Raw genomic sequence first — 22,884 nt, 5'->3', positions numbered from 1 at the left:
TAAGCAGACTGTACATGGTTAGCTTCCCATACTTAAAGGTACATGTCAGTAAGTGTTATTTAGCTAACGCTTGTTGTTCTGTCTGTCTGGGTTTAATCTTAACGGCTTCTCTCTCTACTGTAACGTTAACAGAAAGATAGCGTTCATTTCACCACCACTACAGGTAGCAGCCGTTCTCAACTAACTGTGTGCTAAATGTGAAGCACTGTTTAAGCACTGTACGAACGTTACTTTCTTTGTTAGCGAGCCTTAGTAACGTAGTTATTTGATATAATATTTTGCATGAATGGACTGGCGCTCATTGGAGCTGAGTTGAGCTATTCAATGACAGATGTTTTTGCAGTTGGAGGTGGTAGGTGCCATGGTGAAACCTAGACACTTGATCCCAGGGAGATTTCACCGGACACTGTAAAGATGCCAGCTGTGATCCGGGATAAGGCCGACTCTGAATCCTCCTCAGAAGACGAGCAAGAGTGAGTTTTTATACTACAGGTTTGCAGTTGTTCAGAATAATACTGTAAAATCACATAATGGTGACTGTGGTCGACTACAGTCTTTCAAAACAGGCTTATCCTTTGATATGTTTGCATTGTTTTTATACCATTTAGACAGTTCTAAACTATGGAGATCAGTAGGATATTGCTCACAGTCCCTGCAGTTTGTGGCTGTCTGAATTACACAGGTCTCGTTCCGGGTCAGTTAGGTTCTTAGCCTACTGATCCTCCTGGAATACCTCACAAGAGTTGCCTCTAAATACAGTATTAATGCGACACCACGCTGGCCTGGCTGTACCTTCGTCTTTGCAACTTGCCAAAGTTTATTGACTGTGTAATGCAATCTATGCAGGATTACAGAAGATGTCCTGAGCCCTTTTTAATAATTTATGCCAAGATACATTTAGAGAAAATGAAGCCTTCAGGTTAATTTTGCATAACTGATGAAAGTTTGATGGCATGAGAGAGAAGTGCATCTAGCTCTTGATCATAGCTGCAACAGTTGGTCTATGTTATCTTGTCTCTGCCAACTAATTCCCTCTTAAGCTATACTTAGTCATACCTTACTGAGAGCCACTGTGCCTGCTTTTAGGCTAATTTCCATCTGCTGAATTAGTTTGGATTGCTTCGTATTAGGGTTTAACCTCCAGGTGACCAGTGCTGTTTTTCCTGGCTCTTATGCATTGAGATGCTACCAGACCAGTAAAGACATGAGATCATCAAAAAAACCTGTCTACTCACACACTTGCACTACTACAGTAAAACACTTTGATTTCATGTTACAGAAATGTAGTATTTCCTGTACACGGTTTTCAACTTATTATCAAACTAGCATCACTTGCACATTTGACTTCAACCTATTTAGATTATTCTGCTCAACTCTGACTTGATTGTTATCACTTTATTTATTAGGGGCAGTTGATATTAGTCGACATTAATGTGATGTAAAGGTTTATGACGACAGAGAACCATAAATAATGCAAAGGAGTGTAAGTGTAGCATTACAGGCCAATACTGTACAGGAGGCACATAGCACACATAAAGACAAACACATGTAAGTGCAGCTATAGTGTACATGTACATGTACAGGAAAAAAAATGGAAACCAAGGGAACACAGCACACAAGACTAAACATTATCTTGCACCATGGAGACTTGATTATGCCTTTAATACTTTTTTGAAATTTGATGAATATAAAAAGAACTTGAACTTAAGAACAGATGCTTAATAATATTACCATAACCGATCACATATTAGCATGCAGCTTTTATGTAGGCTCACCAGACATTCATGGATTCTGGGTAAGAGTTTTGGCACTGTTGTCTGTATCAGCAACTCCAAAGGGCCCAGTTTTTCTTCGATCGATTCTGAGAGCAGCAGAGGAACAAGACCTTTATGTTTTAAGAAAAATAATGATGCATCTGCATATTTAACCAAATATGTGCAGCATAAATGGTCATACTTTGCTAAAATATTACTGTGACAACTTTTGTCACATCTTGCATATATTGTATCTCAAGAGTCTTGATGGTGGTTTACGTTCAAAATAAACAACAGGCTTAAATATTGTGAAAATACCTTGTTTAAGAGCGGGCAACGAAGCCACCACAGCGGAAAGATATCTGCCATATTGTCTGACATACCTGGATACGTCAGCTAGGGGCAGCAGTTGTTTACATGCCTCTCCCCCTTATCTAGGCCGTCAATGCCTGATTGAGTTCTACTCCATCATCATGCTACCTTATCTTATTTTTAGCCTGTGATAAGCAGGCTGTGTCTGGCACTATCAGATAGTCTGCAGTTTTACAAGGGTGTTTGTTAGTGTAGGACATGGGTTTGTGAAACTGTGTGTGGTTCTGTCTTTATCTGCCTGACTGAAACAAACAGCATGTCAGGATACATTCCCTCAGCATTAAGTAAACTACCCATATAGGCGAGCTCACATCATCATGAACGGCAAAAGTGTTTTGCATCTCTGTGATATTGTTACTGGGAAGTTTTTCTGGAGGTGCCAGACATTTAGAAAATCTGCCTCTAACTGTGACTTGTTTGTCCACTAGAGACCATCCTTGCATTTCCTGGAGTGGCCTCAGCAAGACCATCCCAGTCCTCTTGTTTTTCCCTGAAGCTGCTGTTTCAAAAGATGGCAATATCTGCTCTATTGGAGGTACATGACAAATAGTTGAAGCTACAAAATTGACTGTGAGAAAAGCAATGATAATATGATCCAAATTCGGAGCATCCAATAAGTTGGATACTAAGGATATTTTGTGTTTCACTTGCTTAGAGCGATATAAATTGGCCTTCAAGATTGTGCGCACAGACAGCCGCCTGGTACGAGGAATACTCACCAATCATGGATTCCATGAGGTAATGTTCTCCACTGAATTGTGCAAATTTAAAAGATTAGCCTAAATCTCTACTCATATACCTCTCTGCTCTGCTGTGTAGGATAAGGGATAGTAGGGCTGTTTTTATTTCCTTTGACTGATAATGCCGATGTCAAAGCCCGGGAATGCACCCATGGAAAAAAACCAAAATGACCTCAAGAGCATTAATCCTGTTTCACAAGGGCACAATCCCCATTATTGCTCTCTCCAAGCAGTTACAATTAATTCCCTTTTTATATCATTTCAATGCTTCTTGACTCCCGCTAACCCGTCATCAAAGGCAGACGAGTGTCTACCACAGCTGCGACAGAGCCAAACTTTAATAAGCCTTTATTGCAAACATCTGGCTCTTCCCTAGACACCGAGCGGCCATGTGAGTTCTGCCTCCTAACGAATCGTTGGAATAAAACAAAACAAAACAGATAAAATAATGCAAGGGTGATGAAAATCTGTGAGTTGGCCTTTCATTTTGCGATCATTTCTAAAGAGCAGGCTGCGTTTTTCCAGGTTAGTGGTGGAGCGTCTGATCTGCTTCTTAGATTTAATTTAACCGAGCTGTCGTATGTGATCAGAATATAATACTGCTGTCTGTGACTGGAAACTCTACAGAGCGTATTCAGTATGAACAGCAGTGGCAATGCTTAGTTTTATGCTTTTTTTAGTGATCCCTGTGTGTACTGAGTCTAAATGATTTGATCCAGCTTTCAATCCTTCTGTCTGTTTTTCAGGTTCACCCAAATAGTAATGACTTTAACCTTATGTGGACGGGATCTCACCTGAAGCCTTACATACTACGCAGCCTTCAAGACTTCCAGAAGGTCAACCACTTTCCCAGGTATAATAGAGTGTTCAAATATAGGAGTGCATTGCCACAGTTTTCTGTGTTATAAATATCACCAGTGAGCCATTCTAAGCCCGTCAGTTCTGTGTTTGTTGGCTTCCGCCACAAAGCGCATTTAGATTGGACCGGTGCCTGTCTGAAACATGAATTGAATCATACTGTCAGGCAGAGGGCGATCTATTGCTGTTATGTGTGCATATATTTTTGTTCTGTCAGTGTCGAAGCTGTGGAGGAGGGGTTTTAAAACTGGAGGCTCTGCTCATTTCCAGGTCATATGAATTGACGCGCAAAGACCGCCTGTATAAAAACATCCAGCGAATGCAGCAGACTCATGGCTTCAAAAACTTCCATATCGTTCCTCAGACCTTTGTACTTCCCTCTGAGTACCAGGAATTCTGCAGTAAGACACCTCTCACCTGATCCTCTCTTTATGATATGTTTATGCCCATTCTAAATATACATGATATATTTTATTTCTTTTCTCAGATTGTTTTGCCAAGGACAAGGGCCCATGGATTATTAAACCAGTAGCATCTTCAAGAGGGCGAGGCATCTACTTGGTCAGCAATGTGAGTGATTTTGCCCACTGGAGTTATCACTCTCTAATACAGCGGTTACCAACCTTTTTTGCTTGTGACTCCGTAAAATGAAGCAATGTCCACCTTGTGACACTTCATCACAGGTTATGTCCTCAGTGTGGATACAGGGTGTGAGCAGTTTAACCAAAGACGTTTTTTTATTTGATTTGAATGATTGTTAGAGACCTGAAGAGGTGAAAGTAGGGCGGTAACTTATTTTCATTTGCAGTTAATCTGCCCATTATTTTCGAGTAATTGATGTGTTATTTGGTTTTTAAAACATCAGAAAATAGACATATAAAAATATGCATATATAAATAAACATAATAATTGTCCAGAGTCCTAGATGACTTTATGTGCGACCAATAGTCTAAAAACTAAAAGATATTCAGTTTACTATGATGTAAAACAGGGAAAAGCATCAAATGTTGCTATTTCCAAGGTCAAGAATGAACGCTCATACATAATTTTGAGTAACAGAATTATTTTTTTCTTTTCTTTTGTACCCCTTAAATCTGGGGTTTGGGTTAGGAACCACTGCTCTATTATCCCTAATGCAGGGACCCAAAATAAACCTGTGTTTGAAGTTGGAGTGAATGGACCGACATTAATCGTGTTTTTTATATCCTTTGTTTAGTTTGTTACTTTGTTTAAAGTGGGTAAAACAGCACTGAACGTGAGGGACTGAAACAACACATTCTCTCGCTTGAAATTTGAAACAAAGGGGAGGAAGATACATAAGTGGAGGTTTAAACCATATTCTGCCGCTATTTTGCGTGTGAGATCTGTATGACTAAAGCTGTGTGTTAAAGGAATAGTTTGACATTTTGGGAATTAAGGTCACAACAGACTGCTAGCTTAGGTTAGCACAGACTGGAAACAGAGGGAAACAGCTAGTTGTTTATGCTAAGCTAAGCTAACCAAATAGTTCTCACTGTGTCCATCAGATTTGTGTGTGAACATTTTCCAAGTTCCTTCAGATTCATGCGTTAACACAGATTCACATTAATGGCAAACCTGGTGGGAGTTAACTGTAAGCATACTGACTTAAAAATACTGTGTGAACTGAAACAGCCAGTTGGCCAGATGTTATGTGTATGTGTGGGTGTGTGGGGGGGTGTACAGATACAGCTGTCTCTGAAATAAGTATCAACCAGTGTTTCAGACATTAATAAGCTTTGTGGAGTAAATCACACTCTTCCAAGGCCCTGGCTTTTGTAGGAGCTCAACAAGGTTCTCACTCTTGGAAAAACATATGCACGATCCTTCGTCTTCTTCTCAGGCATTTTTATGAAACAGTGGAAAGAATGTCCGAGCGATATTTGGAGAGAAGAAAGAAATACGTTCATTTTTTCGGTTCAGGTTTTCTCTGAACTATAGCCAGCACTGAGGTTACCCACCACCCCCCTCTCTCCCCCGTTCCATCTCCTCTCTACTTCGCCACCTGCAACACATTTCAACCTCATAAATGACCCATCTCCCACCACCAGATTGTGTTTTTATAGGCTGTTATTTAACGTTGACCTGCTACGGCCGATGTCATTGGAGTCTCCAACTTTTCTTGCTCTTGATGATTCTTTGATGTTAATGGTTAACAGCAGTGTCACATCATCTATTTGGAATTCAGTATTTAATGCTGCTGCATGAATGAATATATGGTGGAGTGCTGTGAAACACTCAAAAAAACGTTGTATTTGCCCTCATACATTTTCGTTTTCTGTGTATCATCTGCAGCCAAATCAGATTTCAATGGACGAAAACATCTTGGTGTCTCGCTATATTAATAACCCGCTGCTGATAGATGGTGAGTTCTTCTTTGCCACTAAATTGCTACAGACGCAGTTTAATTTGTGAGGATTGTTTTGACATTGTGAATAATCTGTGTGGATTCTCCTGATTTTTGTTTTTCTTAACAGAATTCAAGTTTGATGTGCGGTTGTACGTGTTGGTCACATCGTACGATCCGCTCCTCATCTATGTGTATGAGGAGGGTCTGGCCAGGTGAGCCGTGTGCAGGTTTTTGCATTGTTTGTGATAGTATTGGAGTAATGAAGACCTGACACTACAGTGATCACTGATCTTCTTGGGGGCAAAAAAAATATTACAGCACAATGGACATTTAACAACAAATACATTACAGACTAGCACTCAATAGACCAAGTATTTTACACATGTACAGTTTGAATAGAAAATCTACTTTTTTATGAGTAATCTCTCTGTCCTTAAGGCCTGTAACTGTTTGTCAGGGGTCTGGTGTAGTCACTACCTGGTTGATGCACTTGCGGCACACTGGTGCTCATTCGGTGCCCAGAAGAGGGCAGCCTTAACTTAAAAGACCAGCTGCTGTGTAGTGTGTGTTGTGGTGGCGACTATGAAACAAAGCGCTCCATTGTTCCAGCTGTAGGATGTACATCATCAAACGTTGCTGATTGTGTCTTTGTGTAATTGTACTACATTTATTGGATGTTGGTATTTAGAGCAAGGATAATTTATTAACCCAGGAGGAGGCTATCGTCAGGCACAGGTAGGTCAGGGGAGGGTAGATGATTTATAGAGCAGCTGGCTCTTCGCTTCGCTCTGATAGGGTTGTGCGTGCTGGAAACAGAGTGCCATCGCCCTCTTGTTTGCTTTCTTGATTATCAACTGTGAGCAATAAATCACGACCAATTTCTGAATCCCACTTTTATCTCTTGACATTCCTTTGGGTTGTGTTGGTATTCAGGTACATGGTGCGTGCCAAGGAATTCTCATTATTGCACATGCGGCATCCACTCCTCTCAAATACTGCCAGAAACTAATCTCTCTCTCCAGAGTGCCCCTATCATTCATTCAATCAAGTGTCAGCCTTATGAATGTGGTCACTGTTGCAGATATGTAGTGAAATTGTTGAATGACAAGTTTTCTTTTTCGTTCTTCTACAAAAAACGCTGTCTGTCTGTCTACAGATTTGCCACAGTCAAGTATGACCGGACTTCAAAGAACATTAAGAACACGTTTATGCATCTCACGAACTACAGCGTGAACAAAAAGAGCAGCGATTATGTCAGGTGACTTTCATGAGCATACATTGAATGGGGAGCTGTTATGGGAAGCCCGATTGACTCATCCATTTACTACAACTTCAGCGTTTGAAGAGCAATTCTTCCTTTTCAGCTGCGATGACCCTGAAGTCGAGGATTATGGGAACAAGTGGAGTATGAGTGCAGTGTTGAGGTATTTGAAGCAGGAGGGAAAGGACACCACATGTGAGTCAAACCTTAATTTTCTTCCCTTTCTCGTCCTTTTCATAATTTCCTTTTTGTTTGAGTAAAAATGACCCAGTTTGCCTTTCTGAACCCCTGCTCAGTTTTTTCCCTTCAGATTCCAACAAAAAATGTCTATCAATGAAACAAAACATAAGAATTCTTGATCTCTTCGTTTTGTCTATTCCAGTGCTGATGAGACAGGTGGAGGACCTCATCATCAAAGCTGTACTGAGTGCTGAACTACAGATAGCCTCCGCCTGCAAGATGTTTGTCCCTCACAAGACAAACTGCTTTGGTAATCATTGCATATTCTTCTTAAGATGTTTTGACCATACAGTAAGTAAATCAATGAGTTCAACACGTTTACACCTGCACTGATCTGAACGTCAGTGGCTAGTTTGAAGGTGAGGGACATCAAGATGCTTGGGAATTTCTTTTGAATGAAATCTGAACTATTTTTTTTTTTGCTCGTTATGCAGATGCACTCACACATACTTTGTCGTACTCACAACCACACCCCTCACATTTCCTTTCAGTTTCATATTCATTGTCCAGCAGTTCCTCTATGCTCTTTCTCCGCTGAGCCGAGCTGAGGCTGCGTAGACAGTCATTCCTCAGTGTGGAGCCTTCCTGCCTGTCGCTGCCCTCTGACTGGCTGCCTGGTCGTGGAGGGCCTATTGACTGAAGCAGGAATTTGCTTCCTCCTTCTCTGTTGCCATTCAGGTCTGCCTGATTTAGGCTGACTGTTTTCTTGGCTGCTCCTGCCTAGCAGCGGGCTCGTGTGAACTCCATTTTGGAGCCATTACCCATGTTAGTGTTGGCACTAATTGTCTGCGCTCCCTCTCTCTGTCTGGCAGTCTCTCTGAGATTTGGGGTTTGAAAGCGAGCACATTGGCCAAGCCTCCCTCAGCACCGCTGTCTCTTTTTCACTCTCTTTTTCCTCTTCTCTCGCTGTTTCTGTTTGTTTATAATTCTCGCTCTCCTGCTCACACTCTCTTTCACCTCTCAGAAGTTAGAAAAATAAAGGGCTTTGCAGTTGTGACAGGCTTCTGTAGACATAATAGCCCCCCTGATTGGTGGTTGTTTGGGCTGCGTTGGGCGGGTAACAGCATGGACTTGCACCATCAGACAGCCGCCCGCATAAAGATGCTATCTGCACCCTGAGCATCACTGCTAGGTTGTAAAAACCACATCAGCCCAGGGTGTGAATGGGGACCATGCAGGTATTTACAGGGAAATGTGGGTTACCAACCTTCAACTCATAGACACTTGATAGACATGAATAAACAACCAGATGCCACATATCTTTGGTGTGAGAGGGAAAATCAGGAATGGAAAAACAAGTTGCTCTTATTCTCATTCATTCACCTCAGCCTGGAATATTAGTTTATTCACCTCCCCATTTAGCAATCGCAAAAATGCTTTATGGAGTCCTCAGTGATACCATGTGAATTTACATACTGCATTGCACCATACTTACATTTACATTCCTAAACAGAACTCTGCTTCTGCATAAACAAAATCATCTGGTATTTCTTCGGTATAGTGTATTGAAGTCTTATGCCTAAGCCTATAGAAACTTGTATATACGTACTGTAGATACTACAGCATTGTCATTGTGTAGTACAAGAGCAATTAGGTTCTACACCTTTTACTAAGATACATAATATACTGTGGTCTGCTGTGAACATGCCCATTATCCTACTTCAGCTGTATCAGTTTACTATTGAATTTAGTGTAATTTTGTTGTCTTCAGATGGCCCCAAGGAAGTTAATTGCAGGATTAAGTTTCCAAAGAGAGACACTGACGGTTCCAGAGGACCACCCTCCTCCTCCTCCTCCTCCTCCTCTTCTCTGTTGATCTGTCTCTCACAGTGTGGTCATGTTGCATGCAAACTCCCTGTGCGTGTGTGAGTGAGTATGTATGGACAGTATGAATACAAAGACATGTAGGAACCAGTGTAAAGCATGAGCTTTACAAACACACAGCTTCAGGGAGTCCAGTCTAGTATCTTTGTTGGCTTTTTTTCTTGTCTCTTTTATAAAACCCACCCAAACCACCAAGGAGTCATGTTCAGTCAGCTGTTGTCAGCTTCAGCTCCTGTTCTCGTCTTCTTGCACTTATCCTTACTACTTTACCACTCTTCCTGCAACCTACAATACACCTACATCCTGGACCTCGGCAGCTGCCTGTAATAGTAAACAGGTACAGCATCAGAATGCAGGGCAGCGAATACATGTGTGTTAGGGCAGTGAATATGCTGATAAAAGAAGCCATTGTTTAGAGTTTTTATACGGTCTCAGGCTTGTCTGGAAGGGAGCCATGCAAGATCATAAAGCACATTATAATCTTAATTTACTGCAAATTGTTCCCTGCCATTTTAATGTCTATTAATGGCTTTAATACAATGTTTATTGTTTTCAAATGGGATTTCTTCCCTTTGCTCAAATTGCACATCCGTATCTAAATGGGCACACTGTAACAAAATCTTTTTATAGCTCCGTAATGTCTCATGTGGGAAGAAATAAAAACAACAGATTTTTCGTTTTACATTTGTAAGAAGTGTGTGTGTGTGTGTGTGTGTGTGTGTGTGTGTGTGTGTGTGTGTGTGTGTGTGTGTGTGTGTGTGTGAGAGTGTGTTTCTGTGGGGAGAAAATGCCACCCATGCAGCTCCTTACCGCTGCCGTGTGATTAATGGACAGGCTTTTTGCTGAGGGATGCTGATTACGAGATGTTTTGACTAAGATCTGATTAGCCAAGCCAAAGGCCTATTTTATTACACAAAACATTCCACTTACTGGTCCTGTGTTCCACTGAACGTCCCTCATTAAGTGCTGAGTGTGGTCGGATCCCTCGTCTGTGAACCACTCTCCCTGTTTTACATTTGTCAGATACTCCCACACTGCAGCCCAGTGTTGGTATGCCTGTGATGACAGTGCGGCTGCTGTATAATTCAAAATCTTTTTAAGAATGATTAATGAATTGGGCCCCTGCTATCATAATAAGGCTATAGAGAGTTAACTGTAACTTCAGTTTGTTGTTTTCACGATTGTGGCTCCAAGCTGCTCGGCTGTGCTCCCTGCAACAGCAGTGAAACAGTTCAGCGGCAATAATTTATCTCAGAATGATGCAAGAGTAATTCAATTGTCCTCGCCTGTGAAGAAAACACACATAAAGGAAATACTTTATATTGCTGTTGTTGTTGTGGGCCAGCAGGCTGCATGGCCAGGGTGGGGAGATTATTGTTTTTGGGCGTTTGTCTCTTGTGGTGAAGTTTCCAGCAGCGCCCATCCAATAATGTAAAAAAAAAAGTGCTCTTCATCATCCCTTTTCTCTGTCACATTTTTTTCTCCCCCTCCCTCTTTAATGGGTGTGATGTGGATGTTCGCTGCCTCTCCTCTCCTAGTCTGTGATGCTTGTTGTGGGCTCTCTGTGGGCACATTTAACAGCGCTCCCCCCGGCAGCGGTCGAGCCATAGAACAAACGTGTCTAGCAGTGAGCGGCTCGGCAGGCTCATGGGGCAGGAGCGGCGTCTGCTCCTAATTGGGGGAAAATGCGCGGCACATGGAGTCGGTTTGTCGGGGGCTGGTGAGGTGGTGTAACACCTCCCCATTTTCCCCTGTTGTTGTGGTGCCACTGGTGAGCCGCTGCAGGCTCAAACCCATTTATTCCAGCGCTCTGTTCCCTAAGACTAATGCATAATGTTTTATGACACACGCATTCTCTCCATCTCATTTTTAGACTAAATCTGTGTTTGTGTTTTTTATACAGAAGTGGATAGAATGGGATAGGCCTGCAAGTGGAAAATCAAATCTTACTGCTCTGCTTAAGCAAGTACTGTTCAGCTGTGGGGGTCCAGTCCATCCTCAGAAGTTAAAGAAGTTAAAGATGGCAGTAGCAGCTCCAGTTGCAGGTCTTGGCTGAGGGATGTATGGCAAACCTTGTTCAGTTCCATCATGAAAATGCAGTTTGCGCTTACACCAATTTGGACCTCATGATGCTAGCATATTTTGAGCTCCTGACCTGTGAAATAAAGCCCAATGAACACGATGCAGTGTTCTCCAACTTGTCTTAATACAGTAATGAAAACATAAGTAGAGGAAAAAACATACTATTAATGTTTTCAAGAAATGTTACAATCTTAAAAGAGTACTTCCATAAAGTTGGGGGACTCACAAGAGACAGATTAAAAAAGAACAGTCAAAATGGAAAACTGGAAAATCCCTGGATCCTACATTTCGTATAATGCAATTCGATAGCGTCTTTCGTTAGAGTCTCCCTGTCTGGTAAATACCCATGTCTTTCAAACTCCATGCCCCCGTTTTGTAACACAGGCTATGTGTTATAGATTTGTAGTCTCCAAACCCAAGCTGAGATTACCCTGATGATCATCAGTTAACCGCTTCCACAGGCTGAGTGGTGCTCCTGATCTTGTTGTGTAAAATGCTCCTTTAATTGAAAGACTAAATGGACATGGCCTGGGACTTTGGAAAGCACATTATGCACAAACACCACTTATTCACAGAGGCAGACTAACCCAAAACTATCTGATTATCTGCTGATAGTTATTATTACATTATACTGTAGATAAGCTAGACAAAAGATCCACGCTCGGTACTGATAGCTCCTAATAGATTAATTTTAACAGAGCAAAGTTTTAAGGTTAAGGCTGTGTTGGATTAAGGGAATTACATGCGTCACACCAAACATCACAATAAAACACATTAAATAAGAACACGTCAGCAAACGTTGAGATAGATAAGACAACCAAGCAAATTAGTCACAAAGCCATTCACTGAAAAATTGGATGGCATACATCTCAAAACATACACACCACCAAAGATCTAACAGAGGTCTTTGTCAGGCTTTGTCTCATCATTATATATGGCCAGGGTGGAGATTTGTTTAACAGATAACTTAACAGATAACTACAATAAGTAATGTACAGCCTAATAAATTTTACTCAACCTGTTAAACTGGAATTGCCCGGCCTACCATAATTCAACCAAGTGCAATATCAAGCCATTGCTCGCTGTCACGCTGACTTTTGTGTGCTTAACACTGGCACTGACCTGAGATGCCTGAACAAACAGTGCTGGTTATGGCAGCTTTGAAACCCCCAACCCCCCTGGCCTATTCTCAACACAGTCTTTTCTTTTGAAGTGCCATTAGAAGGATTTTTTTCCTCTGGCTCTATGGCTGGGCTTTGCCCTATCCCTGTAAAATACTGCGGTTTCCCTGCACGCTGCCGCTGGGGCTGGCGGGTCCTTGGCTTATAGGGTGACACTCCCCAGAGCAGTGTGAGGGCACACAGGCCCAGCTCTGTCGCTGTAAGTCATATATCAGTCAGTGAAACGAGAGGGAAAATTTGGCTAGAATAGATGGATTTTTACACGGGGAACTTCCTGAGCACTTTGTAAAAGGCTTTTATTGTGTCACTCAGTGCTAAGCTGGAGTGAAATATATACAATATATAGCTTAAGGCTTTCTAATTCCCCAGGTTTCTGCCACTTGGGACACACTGTCGCATTTCCAGCTTTGTGCTTCTGGAGTTCATATTTTACTGCCCCAGTTGGACAAGATACTAACTTTATGATGGAGGTGAAGGTTTCTCTGCTACCCATTAGAGCACCGTCCTTCTTGTTAATACGTAGTGACAATATGTAGACTGCTTAACCTTCCCTGTCATGAGAAAATTATTGACTGTATGTATGATAATATTCACAGCCACAGCGTGTTTTTGATCTACCGTCTTACATAAGCAACTTCATGACAGATGAAATGTGTATGTACTTAGTTAATGTAATTGAGTCAATCCCTCAGTAGCAGGCTTTGGTGAATGTTTCTCTCTTGAGTGATTGGGTATATAACATGCGTGTAATCAGTAGCAGAAAGGCATGGGCCATGTTGCCAAATGCCACATAATGGGGCTATGATAAACTTCTTGTGACTTTGATACCCTTCATCCTTTATTTTCAGGGAGCAGATCTCAGAGGTTTCTAATTCCTGACTCTCTCTGCTGAATTCCCAGTCTGCGGTCAAAACTGTTTGATTCATTTTGTGTTTCCCTCTGTAGAACTGTACGGGTTTGATGTGCTCATTGACTCCAACCTCAAACCCTGGTTGTTAGAGGTGAACCTTTCTCCCTCCTTGGCCTGGTGAGTGACACTGTCTTGATCATTTAATTCTTTATTTTGTTGTTTCAGGAGAATCCCTCACTGAAGCTATTTCTTTTACTCCAGCAACTCAAACAAGGGTTTTTCAATGTCAGTTTAGCAGTTAAGTTAAGGTCAGACAACAAATCTGTATCTTCTTATGACAGTTAACTTGCTTTGCTCTACCCTGTGCATGTGTATGTGTTGTATTTTTCATCTTTTTTTCCTTTTTAAAAAAAAAACAAATCTACTTATTTACAGTGATGCGCCCTTGGATCTGAAGATAAAGGCCAGCGTGATTGCAGACATGTTTTCGCTTGTGGGTGAGTGCATGCTGAAACAATGACTAAATGCAACTTGCATTTGATTTCAAAGCGTTGCACAAATGATTGCACTTCATAGACATCCAGTTTGAAATTCACTGCTTATAGCTCGATGTTTAAATCCATTAAATGCTGGTGAAATAAAGTACATCAAAGAGGTAGAAACCTTAAAGATCTTCCACTTCCACTTTTTAAGTTCTGTTATTAATCACACACAATTAACAGAGGAGGAAAAAACTTAAATACAGCACATTACAAGTCATAGAGAAAATATTAGGATTACAGATTTGTTTTTGCCAACAATGCATGCATTAAAAATAATCCATCAACCAATCCAATCAATCCATCAAAATACAGAATTAAGCTGGAACATCTGCTCGGTCATTTTAAAAACAAATCTACTACGACTATCAAGATGTTTTTAGATACTTAAATCTAAAGTTTTGGATTACTCATACTTTAGATTTGAATGGAAAGAAAAGAAATAAATAATAGGTAGAATATATAATATTTTGCTTGAGGTAAAAGATTATTCCCTGCAAAATGATATAATTGTCATAAATATGTTAATTTTGGAGGAGGTAATATAAAGAAGAAAAGTGCTGTAATTATGCTGTATTTTCTTCACGAGTCTCCCTCCAAAAGCGGAGATGCTGGTTGGCCTTTCTTGTAACCAGCAGGTTTCAAGCAGGTGGAGACAGTCGTCTATAGTTTAATGCTTTAATGTTTTCCTGAATTCCACTTGTTGAGTTTGTGCAAACTGCAGAAAATAGCTGTTTGGCTTTATAATGGGAGCTCCAGTGTTGAGAGAATAAACTGCAGCCTTCATTAATTAACAGTAAATGACTTGCGGACAAAATTGTCAACAGAGGCCTTAGTTGTTTTGCAGTCATTAAGGGCTCTTGAGAAACTGGATCCAACATGTCAAACTAAAGCAACCTTTAGCAAGGAACCCCAAGGCAGAGATAAATACTGTTTATATAACAGTGTTTGCAGCTGGGAATGAGACGTGTCTCTGTTATGTCTCCTCCCCTCTTAATTATTGAATTCTAATACAGAAGATGAGCTTATAATATTTTGTGATATGCAAGTTTAAAGCAAGGAGAATCTCATACCCTGACCACATACAGAGGTGCACACATACAGTCTGAGAGCTTCTTTATCCTTGTAGATCTCTTGATTATTTAACTTCACCTAATCCTCTGATTTATCCTTATTATCATTCACAGGATACATGGAGCCCACTGATTAGCAGGCGTCCATCTAAACTGGCACTGAACCATTAAGTCTATCTGCGGTCTCAGCCTAATGATATTAAAGGCGTGTGTGTGTGTATGCCTCAGCCTAGGCCATGCTGTGGCTTGAAACCCTCCCCTCCAGCTCATTAAATGAAAGAGTAGAATCATAAATTGCCAGTTATCTTTGGACTGAGACGTTAGTGCGGGTCTGGGGAAAATGAGCAGTGGCATGTAAAACATAGCACATCTATTATGTAGCAAACAAACTAAGTCGCTGTTGGCTGATAACACTTGGGCTGCCTCCCAGACCTGTAAATAATGATAGCATTCCATTAGCATTCATTTTTCCGCCTGTGTGTAGCTGTCAGCTCTGTGTCGCCCATGTTTGTAATAATTGCTGTGTTTAGGCAAGACCATGGCGGGGGCCTGATTCTTACCTGACGGCTTGGATGAGGTAGTACAAATAGCCTCGAGCTCCAAGCTGTCAATAGACTTAATTCAACTCAAGTGTGACTGCAGGATACAGCATAAACACATTTCTTTAACATTTCACTTTGGCCACCAGTTATCTTTGAGGGAGTGTGGGAATTAATAAACAGAAGGTCATAGATTTAAATCTTATTGACTGGGTGGGAACATCTTAGTGGGAAATGTGAATTGCAAACATTTTCCCCCACCCTTATCATTTACCACTGAGATGCACTTAAATATAAATGTGGAGCTGTATAAATCCAAAGTAGAGTGTCACTATAGGAAAACATATCTTCTTTCCCTGACTAAAAAGTTAAAGGAACAGTTGGGAAATGTTTGTATTTGCTTTCTGGCTGAGAGTTAAATGAAAAGATCGATACCACTCTCATGTCTGTCCGTTATAAATGAGGCCACAACCAGCAGCCGGTTAGCTTAGCGTAGCATTGAGACTGAAAACAAGGGGAAACAGCTAGCCTAACTCTGACGCAAACAAAATCCTCCTACCAACACTTCTAAAGCTCACTAATTAACACGTTTTATCTGGGTTTTTTTTATATGTACAAAAACTGACGTTTAAAAATGACCATTTGCTGTTTTATGAGGGGTACGAGCTGTAACCAGTCTCCGCTGGTTGCCTGGCAACTGCTCAGAGACAAGAAATAGTCCAACACATAACCCCCAATAAAACAGTGAATTGTTGTTTTTACACCAAACAAACAAGACATTACGTGTTAATTAGTGAGCTTGAGAGGTTCTGGTATGCAGATTTAGTCACCTTTGGACAGAGTCAGACTAGCTGTTTCCCCTTGTTTCCAGTCTTTATGCTAAACTAAACTAAGCTAACTAGCTGCTAGCTGTAGCTTCATATTTAGCGGACAGAGTTCTCATCTAACTCTCGGCATAAGCATATTTCCCAAAATGTTGAACTATTCCTTGAAGCAAGGTCAGAGGTTCACGTCAGGGGGCTGTGGTTGTATTGTGCAGCAGTGTGTCACTACATCAAAACATATCTTCCTTGTATCTTTGAGTTAGCATGATATTGCTAAAGATAATGTTGATTTCCATGCAATTTATTGCCTCCGTGTCTCTCCTTTGGCTTCTTGCGCTAACATTGAAGATCTGATGCAATATATGGAGGTCATGCGAACGAGTAACATATTTAAGACCTGATGTCATTGATATACCCCTTTATGGCTTCTCTGTGTCCCCCGCAGGCTTTGTGTGTCAGGACCCCTTACTGAGGCAACCACGCTCTGACCGAGTCACCCTGGACCCCAGCCTCAAGAACCCAGCAGCCCAAAGAACACAGGTACTGGATGCTCACACACACACACACATACAGCAAAGAGCCAAGCCAAGTGTTGCACTCATTCACCCTTCCTTGTGAAACATTCCCATTCTTGTCTTCATCTCTCTGTTGCTTACAGTACATTCCTGCCACTGCCATTGAGCTCTTCTCTTACCCTCATGGAAAATTCACTGTAATGCAAAACAACTGCTTATGTAATTACAGTGTTTGAGTGACATCAGTGTGTAAGTGCTACACTCTGTGGCTTATTGTTTTATCATTTCTAATCAAGTGACTAATGCTCTCTCAAGGCCCTGTTGCCTAATGATGCCACAACAGCTAATGCACTTGGCTCCCTCCAACTCGACTACTGCACCCAGATTTGGCGCAGGATCTGCTGGAGGGAGATTACTAAATCAGACAGATTTCTGCTCCACCTTATACTGTGTAAAGGTCCTGTTTAGACATACAGGAACAATGTTTCATTGTTGCATGCGTGCTGAGTCTGTATGTGCCTTCATAAAGGTTTAAATGGTAATGCTGATGCTCACCCACAACTCACTGTCTTCACCCATTGCCTCTTAGAAACCTCCTTCTGCACCGACAGCCACTGCACACAGCAGACTGGTGAGTTTTCTTCTGACTCAGACATATTAATCTTCTTCTGCCTTTTCCCCTTTTTGCAATTCCCTGATGCCTGTTACATTACCGGTAAGAAATTGCTCACTGCTTTTTGTTTATTTGATTACGTGGCTTTACTATTTTTCATAGTGACAGACAGATTGCTTGTATCGATTCCTTATGCTGTATTTAATATAATTCTCATTTCATTAGCAAAGTGGCCTTGGTAAGCAAGTGCTTTAAATGCTGCAATGCATCATTTGACCCAGAAACTTTGTTGTACAGAGTCTCAGTTACTCAGACATACACAAAACAAGCCCACCAGTAAACCAGGGCTGTCACAGAGGCTGTTGGAGTACTCCAGGGGCCTTCAGAGAACCCGTCCTCTCCGTTCACTCTGATTAGGGGCAACAGTTGAGTCTTTTTCTGAAGGATTAGGCCTTGTCACTTTTTGGCTGCCTTTGTATCCCCCCAGCCGCGTCAGATAAAATTAAATGTAATCCCCCTGCTATTTAGATGACAAATTCTGTATGTGATCCTGTGGGGTTGTGCCCCGCTGTCTGGCCCAAGCTCTAACCTGCATGCCAAAGTTGTCAATCACAGACTGGTAGTGCATGCTGCGGGGGAAGCAGCCAGGAATGCCAATGCGTAACAAAAATGCTCCGTTTATGTGACAGGGAAAAAAGAAGAGAGGGCAGTTTTTGTTACACATGGCGTAGTTTGCACATTTTCTATTTATTAATGAGAATTATGTTTCAGATCAGGAGGTTGTTTTTCAGAAATAGATGGTTTCTTTACCAAGAATTTAAGAATTGCAACAATTTTAATAAAACAATAGCCCGTATTTATGTTGGAAAGAGGAATGACAGTACATGGTTGGCATCAGTTTAAAGTGATATTGTCTCTACTCTTCTCCCCTGTAGCGGCAGAGGCCTTCATCAGCCAGTAACTCAGAAACAGAGGTGTCGAAAGACAAGCCAGGGCCTAAACAAGGCCAAGGAGACAGCACTCTGAGCCTGACTGCTGAGGAGGTAACAACAACAGCAATGTGTGTGACACGATGTGTGTGTGATTTTGTTGAATTAAAACATTATGGGAACCTGGAGATTCTGTCTAAAACGGTCTATTTCAAAATATGTTTTTCTTTCACTCATATAGATCAAAGTGCTGAGGAGGATCAGAGAGGAGTACGAGAGACGAGGAGGCTTCGTCAGGATCTTCCCCACCGCAGAAACATGGGAGCTCTATGGGTAAACTCAGCCAAGAAGGAACAGACAGATCGCTTGTAATTCCTGGGTGTTTGTCTATAATGTTGAAATAATAAAAAATTAATTAATGCAATCAGTGCCTAAAGCCAGACTCATCTTGACTGTCACTAACTGAACCCCCAGACTAAGGTGTAGCTACAGAGTTGGTATTTGTTTGAACTCTGTATATTATGTTCGAAGAAAGGCTTATATCCCACAGTGACTGTATGTTGAAATGGCACTGAAGCCCCTATTAGAGAGGAAATCCATTTTTATGCTTACAATTCATATTCCTATATGAGGATTTGTTGCTTGATTAGATCCATGGCTCTCTTAGCAGCAGGGATTTTGTGGCATTTTTAAAAGCATATTATTGAGCGGTCTGGGAAATGATTGGTGCATTTAATAGTGGCTGCTTCCAGAGTAGCTATATCACAGAAGCCTCATTTTAACACGTTTGCCGCAAATAATGAGGTCGTGGGGCTCGTTGGGGCCTCCTGCCTTTCTGATTATTGTAATTTGCTTATTATCTTCTTCTCTCAGTGGATATCTGGAGTCCAAGACATCAATGAACTACATGCTGGCAAACAGACTTTTCCATGGAAGGTAAGCATTTCCATTGTGGTTGGGATTGGGGAATAAATCTCTCCATCAGTTTGTGGAAACGGTTGGATTCTAGTGTGGCGTTTGTCTTTCGATTGGATAGGTGAGAGGAACAGCTGAAAAGACGTTGCACAGTCAACTTTTCCAGCGCGCGCCCAACGTCTTTGTGGCATTGCGGCGTCAATTTGGGGGCAGGAGGGGAAAGACAGTTATAGATGAACTGCGCCTGTTTATTGAACCACATTTTTGTTATTGTAATACAACGTGCATTTATGTTATTTGAATCAGTATGGGCTTTCAAGTTTTAACCACAGCTCTGACTATTGCACAATATTGTCGGGAGATTTGGCCCCCAACTAAGCCCATCTATGATTTTTCCATATTCGTTAGGTAGCCACATTAGGGAGACGAATGTTGCTGCAAGACTTCAGTTGCTGTTATTATTTGCCATTTATCCTCTCTCCTTTGGACCATCACTGTCTCTCGCGTCAACTTCTGGACAAGCTACTCAACCACACTAATCTTTCTCAGAACTGGCTTCAGTTTAAGTTGAAATTCATTGCTATTGCTCTGCTTTGTCATTGTTGATGATACACACATAAATCATCATAGTTGTTGTTATTACCATTGTGTTGACGTGTCTTGTTCTGTCTCTCAGGAATGTGAATGGGAATGTGCAGCTGCAGGTGGATGCCGTCCACGGCTGTCACGTTGTCCAGTATGAGAGGAAGCTGCTGTCTCTGGAGGCACGTAAGAGGAGACAGCGCCACCTGACTCATCACGCTGCTGCAGGGAAGAAGAAATTGGGTAGGCCCGATGTGTTCTGCCTCAATTCAGGAAACTGCTTTTTTTCTAAGAATGAGCAGAGTGCAGCTAAGTGGGACAACATCACACGCTAATGCACTTTTGTTTCCAATAAATAACTCCCCAGTGTCACAGGAAGGTTGGCCAAATATGACTCTGAATGAGTTCATTTCATTGCAGCAACAATAAAAAACCCTATTTTGAGCATATGTGTGTATTTTATCCAAAATGCCAGTGATGCAACTGACATTTGTCTCTCCTTGCAATGCTGCACACCTCAGGGAAGGAATCCAAGGCCTCCCCAACTGCGAGCAGCAGTCAGGAGGGAGAGGAGTGCGTGCAGGAGGAGAGAGAGGAGGTGAAACCAGTTCTCGAGCCAGTCTCACACAAGGCTTTGGTAGCAGAGCAAAGAAAACAAGTGGCCCCACCACTGGAGCGCTGCCACAGAGAGGCTCTGTCAGAGGCAGCCGCGCACAATGCCAGGCCCAGAGTCAACCTGCTCAACATCCTTCAGCAGGGGTGGGACCTCAGGTCAGTCTGTATTCTGGGCTGCTACTCAGGTTGGCTGCTGCTCTCAACTTCCTCCCTTACTGTATTTCCTTCTCCCTCACTCTTTTCTCCTCCTTTCCTATTTTATAAGGAGAATTAAGAAGTGCACCAATCCACCTACCAAAGAGAATGAGAAGAAATTTACGGTTGTGTTTTGGTCCATACCACATGGAAAACCAGGGGTCAAAATTATAGTTCTTCATGTTTAAATCCTCATCACAGGTTGATCTACCTGTGACTTGCTTTCTATTTGCTGAGGTCAGCAAATTTAATTTCTTAGTTTATTTTCTGTGTCAGAGAGTCTAAAAGTCCCCCACAACTTACATATTTGTATAGAAAATACTTAATTTTATCTAGTCCTACTGAAACTAAAGGGAGTTGTCCTAAGATCATATAAACATGATGCTTTCCCAATTGGCTGAGCATAAAAACATCTTCACTTTTACTGTATACTAGATACTATATATACTGTCAAACACATACGACACGCTGTAAATACTATTATACCTAAGTGCAACAAAGACTGTGGTCTGATGTTGATTTGAAAAGTGTGGCTGAAATTATAATTTGAGGAGGAATTACAATAACAAGTCTGACTTTGTAGAAATTCCTCAGTGCTTGCCAGGACTGTGCATGAAGCAGGGAAATTATAGTACACCATATCATTGTTTGTGTTTGACAGCAACACATTTCTCTCTATTTTTTGACTACAATGTTCTGACAGTACTTTTTCCAGGTTCACCTGGGCCACAAAGACAGTTTATCATTTTGATAGCGAAGCAGGACAAGATACACTGTGTTTCAACAGCTTTTGGCTGAAAGTGATACATACCTGTTGTTGCGTTCTCTCTTTTTCTGGATGATATGTCAGCAAATGGAATGAGTATAGCTGCTTGTTCCTTCTGTTGTAACAGATGTATCATGGTTTGCAATGCAAATAGATAGCCTTTATTGTCAGTGTCAAGTGAACTTAGTGGATAAAGTGTATTATCAACTGTTGTTGCGTCTAACTTTTTCCATTGCTTTACCTATGCAGTTCTTGAGGATTCCCCTCTCTCTCTTATGCTTCTTCCTCTCTTCTCCAGTAAAGTGCAGGCTCGGATGGCCTTTTCCTCATACCTGCAGCGGGTCCAGCAAAGACTGTTGGCAGAGAGCAAGGCCAACACCATCCCAGCTTGGCCAGACAAGGATGACGACCAAATGGTACAAGGATAACCATTTTTAATCTCCTTTTCCTAATAAACTGACATAGGTGGAACACCCTGGGGCATTATTTCCCCTTATTATTATTCTGTTACTCATATGTACCCTTGCTGTAGCTGAAATGTGTACAAGGCATTTGTGGCCGCATAGAGGGAAAACGTGGTCTCTGTAAAAGTTAGCCTGATTGGAAAGTCTGCATTGTAATGCCATACATCATCAAGATCAGTGACCTCAAACCTTTGGGGAAAATCAATGTGAAGTTGATCTCTAGGCCATTCAATTCAAAGGTCTCAATGTTTTAAATGGTGTTGAACTCTGAAAACTGAAAGGAGAACACACAGGCAGCTCGAGTAAGTGCACCAGGAGGAATCAATGATTCAGAGCAGTGATAATAAAATGTTTTTTTGTCTGCACAGGAGCTGGTGATTCGCTTCCTGAGAAGAGCTGCCAGTAATCTTCAACAAGACATAAAGGTGGTCTTGCCCAGTCGCCAGCTTCCACTCCAAGACCGCAGGCGCATCCTGTCCCACCAGCTAGGGGAGTTCATCCACAGTTACAACAAGGTACCCATTTCCCAGACTCCAGCTTTACCACAGAATCACAATTCTAAGAGGTGATGCAAACATGGGAAACATTGTGAATACCTTCTGTCTTATTCTTTCCCATCTTCCCAGGAAACTGAACATATGGTGAAAAAACAGGGGAATAGCAAAGAGGAGCATTGTGTTAACCCCAGTGTGTTTCAGGAGTACATCACTGCAGCAAGGTTAGTGAATTGGCAAGCCCACTTGCCATTGTTCGGTGCTTGGCTCTTTATTGTTCTGGTTATATAC

General features: G+C 41.6%; 1 protein-coding gene across 1 annotated transcript in view; it reads left to right on the top strand.

Moving 5' to 3' along the window:
- The first annotated feature begins 414 nt into the window (after positions 1-414).
- ttll5 (tubulin tyrosine ligase-like family, member 5) overlaps positions 415-22,884 on the top strand; it is a 42,294-nt gene continuing 19,824 nt past the window's right edge. Inside the window, 25 exon segments of the mRNA XM_070920444.1 lie at positions 415-473; positions 2,555-2,661; positions 2,782-2,864; positions 3,613-3,719; positions 3,995-4,125; positions 4,212-4,294; positions 6,038-6,107; positions 6,220-6,304; positions 7,249-7,350; positions 7,457-7,548; positions 7,736-7,843; positions 13,626-13,707; positions 13,966-14,027; positions 16,951-17,045; positions 17,336-17,383; positions 17,385-17,471; positions 17,610-17,651; positions 18,569-18,676; positions 18,804-18,895; positions 19,436-19,498; positions 20,154-20,302; positions 20,581-20,830; positions 21,934-22,051; positions 22,468-22,614; positions 22,726-22,817. Of these exon segments, the coding sequence (XP_070776545.1) occupies positions 415-473; positions 2,555-2,661; positions 2,782-2,864; positions 3,613-3,719; positions 3,995-4,125; positions 4,212-4,294; positions 6,038-6,107; positions 6,220-6,304; positions 7,249-7,350; positions 7,457-7,548; positions 7,736-7,843; positions 13,626-13,707; positions 13,966-14,027; positions 16,951-17,045; positions 17,336-17,383; positions 17,385-17,471; positions 17,610-17,651; positions 18,569-18,676; positions 18,804-18,895; positions 19,436-19,498; positions 20,154-20,302; positions 20,581-20,830; positions 21,934-22,051; positions 22,468-22,614; positions 22,726-22,817 (2,462 nt within the window).

This window comes from Enoplosus armatus, chromosome 15 (assembly GCF_043641665.1).
Source record: "Enoplosus armatus isolate fEnoArm2 chromosome 15, fEnoArm2.hap1, whole genome shotgun sequence".
Classification (NCBI taxonomy): Eukaryota; Metazoa; Chordata; class Actinopteri; order Centrarchiformes; family Enoplosidae; genus Enoplosus; species Enoplosus armatus.
Note: the sequence above shows the minus strand (reverse complement) of the source record. Positions and strands in the feature narration are given on the sequence as shown.